This window comes from Populus alba, chromosome 6 (genome assembly GCF_005239225.2).
Source record: "Populus alba chromosome 6, ASM523922v2, whole genome shotgun sequence".
Classification (NCBI taxonomy): domain Eukaryota; kingdom Viridiplantae; phylum Streptophyta; class Magnoliopsida; order Malpighiales; family Salicaceae; genus Populus; species Populus alba.
Window position 1 is genome coordinate 15,633,243 of NC_133289.1, and position 6,173 is coordinate 15,639,415.

Genomic DNA, 6,173 nt, shown 5'->3' on the forward strand with positions numbered 1-6,173 from the left:
CTATTTCTGAGTTTGTTACCAAAACTGGAATTGTGATATTTAAACTTGTGAAGCCACTAAGTTTAAGAATTATGGTGGCTCTATATTGTTAATATTAGGGAAAACATTCAATTAAATCGAAAATAGACTATAGATAGTTATGTTGTCTATATTTATCAACCTATCTATTTCTTAAGGCTGCCATTGATTTAAATTAGTAGTGCAAACATTGTGGTTGTTTAATGATTAGGGTTAACTATACCGTAGATCGATTAACTGACTAATTTTAAGAAAATATAAATATTCAGAATATAAATTGATATATCATTTCAATGATCAATTTTTATTTCTATAGGTGTACATTTACTTAAGGCTATGATGTTTCTCTTAATAAATTTCAATTTATTTAATTTAGTTTGATTACTTTATTTTGTTTACCATAACATAACTTAGATAACCTCAAAACCCCTCAACTTTGAATCATTTAACATAAAGGCCTAAACTAGATCTTCCTCACATGATCGACTTCTTACTTGCTCTATACTATCTTATTTGTTTAAGTTAAGGTAATTATTTTTTGTGACCGCAACATCGCACAATTTTTTTTATGCCATTACCGAGCAAGTGATTCTAGTTGATTCTTATGCTATGATTGTTATTTATTTTGTTTTTAAAAAAACAGGAAAAAGGTATTGTTCAAAATAAATTTTTTAATGGAATTAGGCTTTAGCATTTAGTTTCCCGAAGGAAAATGATGTTTTGAGCAAGACTTGTTGCTTTAAGCTACTAACCCTACCCTTTCGAGGCTAAATTCCACAGTTTTCTAGGGTTTTAGGCATTTTTGTGTTTTAACAATGGATTTTCATTTACTTTCACTGCTTTAAATCTCTATTGTGATTGATTTATTTTTAGTTTATTCGAGTTTTCTTGAATATTTATGCCTGCAACCTGATTTACTAATCAATGATAAGTGGAGGTATATCTCGAAATAGAAAATACTTTAGGCAGATTACAAAAGGAAGCTCACATAAACATCATGGTTGTTGGACGACAACAGACACTCAAGGAGCTCATTGCTCCCAACAAGGAGAATCAACCATTGTGCATAAACATCGACAACAACGCCAACTTCAAGCTCAAGTTTGGGTTTATACACCTACTAACAATATTTAATGGACTTACTAGAGAAGACCCTTATGCTCATCTTAAGGAGTTTTACATGGTTTGTGTTGGCATGAAACCACATAGAGTTGACGAAGAATAAATTAAGTTAAAAGCTATCCTTTTCTCTTTAAAAGGGGTAGCAAAAACATGTTTTTTTTTCTCTATTCTCTCTGGTTTCATTAGAACTTGGAATAGTATGAAGAAGATTTTTCTGGAGAAGTATTTTTCAGCCTTCGAGTTGCCATTATAAGAAAAGAAATATGTGGAATTCGATAATGCTAGCTTTAAAAGGGCTTTATATGATTTGGGTGCATCTATTAATGTTATGCCTAAACATTATTTATGATTTTCTTAGTCTTGAGCCTTCAATTAAAACTAGTATTATAATGCAATTTATAGATCATAGTTTTGTTTATCCATTTGGTGTGATAGAAAATTTCCTAGTTAAGATTCATAATTTGGTTATTCCATATGACTTTTATATTCTTGATATGGAACGTGATTCCTCACATACCAACACTCCTATCTTATTTGGAAGACTATTCTTGAAAACTACCAACACTAAAATTGATCGTGGTAATGATATTTTGTCTATGAAAGTGGAAGATGAAGTAATTGAATTTAACTTTCATAATGCAATGAAATATCCTTATAACAATGCTTATTCTATCACATGTCATGACCAAATTGATGAGTGTGGGCAATAAGTTCTTGATTTTGATTGCGAGGATAGATTAAGCGTGACATTAAGCCATGATGTTGATTTTATTGAGATAAAAGAGATGAAGAAGAAGATATATGTTCCCCAAAACATGCAAGAATCAACCTTAGTTTTTAATGTTATTAGTCTGATTTTTTTTTTTTTACATGATTTTACACAATAAATATATATTGACATGTAAAATCATATAATTTTACAAGTAAACACATAATTATAATAATTTTATTCACACAATAGTTTTTTATGCACTCTAACTGTCATTGGCAAAGGATGTTTTGGTTCGACTAGCTCAATCAATCTGGAGATCTTTCTTTCTTATCCAAAAAATCAAAAAATTGATCCATGCTTCTATCTAAAGTTGAATTAATGGAAAAGTCGTACAGAAAAAAAGGATAATAAAGAGGCAAAAAGAAATTTCACTCCTGACAGCATTAATCCTAGCAACAGCACTAATAAAAAAATACATAAGTTACATAGAACGTGGAGAAAAACCTTTTTTTTTTCCTGTTATATATTAAACTATATTTGTTTCTTTCTTGTCACAAAAAAACCTAAGACAGTAAAAAAAAAAAAAAAAGGAAATAAAATGAATGCCTGCTTACAAATAATCCTCCAATGCAATATCGACTGGAACCTCATATCCAAAAATCATGGAGTAATCATCTAACTCATCAGATGTAAACTTTGGCATCCTCCAGCTTCTTGCAACTTCAGAGTCATGCCCACTGGTTAGAAGCTCTAACACCTACTCAGAAAGCAAAGAAAACAAGAAATGGGCTCAATCAGGTTAGTTGTTTGCCATTCTCAAATGGACTATGGACTTGTATGTGTGTGTGTGTGTGTCTATTTATATATATATATATATATATATATATATATATATATATATATATATATATATATATATATGTATGTTCAGCCTAGCGCATAATAATGTTACGCGCACCTCACTCATTGATGGACGCCATGTAGAGGATTCTCTCACACAATATGAAGCTGTTAGAACCACTCTATGCACTTGGTCGGAATCAAATTTCCCTTCCAGTTCCGGATCAGCTAGTTCCGTGATGTTTCCAGATTCCATTAGAGGCTTTGCCTGTACACATGCAAGCCATTTTAATGATATGAGAAGTTTCAGTTTAGTTTTTGAGACGGACTTAAAGAGAGAATCAAAAATCAAAACTAGAAACTGGTTTTGTCTCTGGGTAACATATTGTTGCTGAGATTCAATTTATGATCGTTTAAATTGTTGGATTTTGAAGTAGCATAGGATTTGGTAATCGATCAAGATAAGAATCCAGTTATCTCTACATACCCATAAGAGAAGGTTTTGCTTCGACGAGTCCACAGGCCTCCGGCCCGTTATGATCTCCAAAAGAAGAACTCCAAATGCAAAAACATCAGTTTTCTCATCCACAATTCCGTGCATGAAGTACTCTGGTGCTAAGTATCCAAATGTTCCCTCAATTGGAATCACAGCATGGTGAGTCACCTTGTTAGGAAGCCATTTTGCAAGCCCAAAATCAGTTATCTACAGAGAAGAAAGAAATGCTTAGTATCCTTTGAACCCTTCATTGGCTTTAAAAATTAGAACAGTGATAGAGTTTGCTTGCAACAGTCACCTGCGGCTCATAATCAGGCCCTAGAAGAACATTAGAGGCTTTTATGTCTCGATGTATTATTCGGTGCTTGCAGCATTTGTGCAGATAATGCAGACCTCTAGCCACTCCAAGGGCGATCTTGTATCGTGTTGGCCACTGAAGTGACTCACCTGTTTTACCTGATGATCATCCATAAAAAAAAAAAAAAAAAAAAAACTCTGTCAAGTAAACAGGCATCATTTATTTCATCATCCATAACTCTGCTTCAAATCATGAGCGATTCCTGTACTCAGAAATCTCGAGAGCTATTCTATTACTGTAGAATTTTATTAACACATGCTTTGCTACGACCAGCATTTCCTTTATACCTGCATTTTTCAATCCCTTTTTGAGTAGCATTCTAGAATTTATTGAGAAGAAAGTGCAGTAACTTATTACCGTGCAACGCAGATGCCAAATTTCCATTCTGAGAGAAATTGAAAATCAGGTAGAGTCCATTTTCAATACAGCACCCAAGTAATTTTGCTGTATTGGGATGGCAAACATGCCCAATAATGCCCAATTCCATGAGGAACTCTTTCTCTTTGGAAGCATCCTTGTTGTCCTTGGCTAGCATCTTTACCGCGATAGCTCTCCCGTCAGAAAGATCACCTCTATATACTTCTGAATACCCGCCTCTACCGACTATATTGTCTGATGATGCTCAAAACAAAACAAAACAAACGAGCATTAGACTTGTTAGTTAATTTCATCCGTGAGTCACTAAATCAGATTGCCTAGCATATGACCACATAAGATTAGTGGAAGTTTACCTGGGTGGAAGTTATTTGTTGCATTGGCAATCTCCTCAAAGGTGAAGCACTTTAACAAAGGCTGTTGCTTTTCTTTGTTCAAAAAGATCCTATTTCTTTTTCTCATTGGTGAAGCAAAAATTGAGGAGATAAGTTTACAGGTAGATATTTGCTTCTTTGTCTTTGATCGGCCATTGATATTGGTAGCCAGAGAAGGGGACTCTGTAGTGCTTGAGTCTCCGATACTGAAGGCATCATCTTCTGTACTGTGAGATTCTGCTTCAAGTTGATATAATACAGTTCTTGGTGAAGAGTTATGTTTCTTTGTCTCCGAGTTGATGTGATTTTCAATGGTGGAGGAAGTGCTGCCACTACGAGTGTTACCATCAGCGTTCTTGCTCAACCACCACGAACTTGGTTTAAGATTTTCTGCTATAAATGGAACATTAGATAGGTGTTCTAGAGTAAGCTATACACTATCTACATGAATTTTCTTTTAACGTAAAACCAACCTCTTATAGTTGCTGCATTCTTCTGTGGTTCACATTTTCCTAATGAAAGAACTGTGCAGGTTTCTGGGGCATGCTCAAAACAATACCTTATAACTTCATGCCAAGTTCTAATATAGGCAAAAAAAAAAGTGTTTTATCATTTATGAGCTATAATATCAAAGCATAAATGAGATTCTCTGATTACTAATCTGGTTTTCTCACCTATTTGATCGGTTTCTCGAGCCACGAAGAAGAAGATAATCAGCCGAAATGGATTTTGCTTCCTCGATCAGAACTCTAGCAATATCAGAGCTAAATCCTACTCTAGCCTCCAAATTTATCTGGAAAAATTTCAATCCACTATAAACTCTAATTTCAATGATATTTCAGTAGAAAAATATTGGAACATGCATTATTCAACATTTGACAAACACTCAGAAGGTTATAATTTTAAATACCTGCTTAGACTGGCATGTCCTGGCAAATTCTCCAAGAACAGATATAACATGTGCTTTTGCTTGTCGAATCCGCCATTGTTTGTTCTTTATTAATTCGCGCTTCTTTGACTCCTCACCAACTGTTTTTAATCAAACATGCAGAACATTACTCAGCCAAGTATAAGTAGAAGCAACGTAGGCTACTGATCTATTTGATAAATTCAACTCATTTAAACAGGACTTGACTTGACCAAATTAAACCATGCAACAATAGCGTTCACACTGGTAAACTACTCAGTTCATATTTGACTCAGCAGGAAATCGAGATGACAACGCATAGATATACAGTTGAAGTCACAATGCATGGAGATTTATTTATTTACTCGTAGAAGTAGCGCAAAAGATGCTGACCAAGAACATGAATGGCAACAATGGTGTCGTTTGATTGAGCTAGAACTCTAGTTGCCCATGAAAGGAGCTCAATGCTGTGATCTGGGTCTAACGAGATGCCAATGAGTATTTTGGAAGGAGCTGGAGGGATCATGTTGTCTCCAACAAGTTGGCCGACCAGACTGAAAGCTCTTAGAGCTGAGAAAGGAAGGGTATTCAGTTATTTGCTCTGTTGACGAGTTCTGTCCAAGATGGAAGCACAGGAAGCTTAATAACATGTAGAAGGGAGCAACAGCATGATTAGGGTTAGTAGAGTGAGGTGAGGACACATTGGCAGGCTCTCATTCCATTATTCTTGTTTAAGAAGCATGGTATGCCCTTTACAGTGGCAAGAAGAGAAGTGATTAATCTCTCCAAAGAAATCTCTGTGATGGAGGAATTAAGTGGTATGGTTGGGTGCTTTGGGGTATAAGCAAAGGTGATGGAAAGTATTTGATATGTCTTGACATCTAAGCCAAAACTTCAAATTGGCAAAAAAAGAAGAGCTGCTTTGATGGGGTTTGGTAGGAGGCCGGGGGGACTCTTCGCCACTCAAAAAG

At 34.9% G+C, this 6,173-nt stretch overlaps 1 protein-coding gene across 1 annotated transcript; it reads right to left on the minus strand.

Annotated features, from left to right (window-relative positions):
• Positions 1-2,234: 2,234 nt before the first annotated feature.
• On the minus strand, positions 2,235-5,932 carry LOC118057952 (probable receptor-like serine/threonine-protein kinase At5g57670). The gene is made up of 10 exons (XM_035070689.2): positions 5,596-5,932; positions 5,206-5,324; positions 4,970-5,088; positions 4,769-4,875; positions 4,278-4,685; positions 3,904-4,158; positions 3,487-3,644; positions 3,180-3,395; positions 2,811-2,960; positions 2,235-2,609 (listed from the first exon to the last, which is right to left on the minus strand). The coding sequence occupies exons 1-10, from the start codon at positions 5,726-5,728 to the stop codon at positions 2,463-2,465; spliced, it is 1,812 nt and encodes a 603-aa protein (XP_034926580.1). The 5' UTR covers positions 5,729-5,932; the 3' UTR covers positions 2,235-2,462.
• Positions 5,933-6,173: the final 241 nt, after the last annotated feature.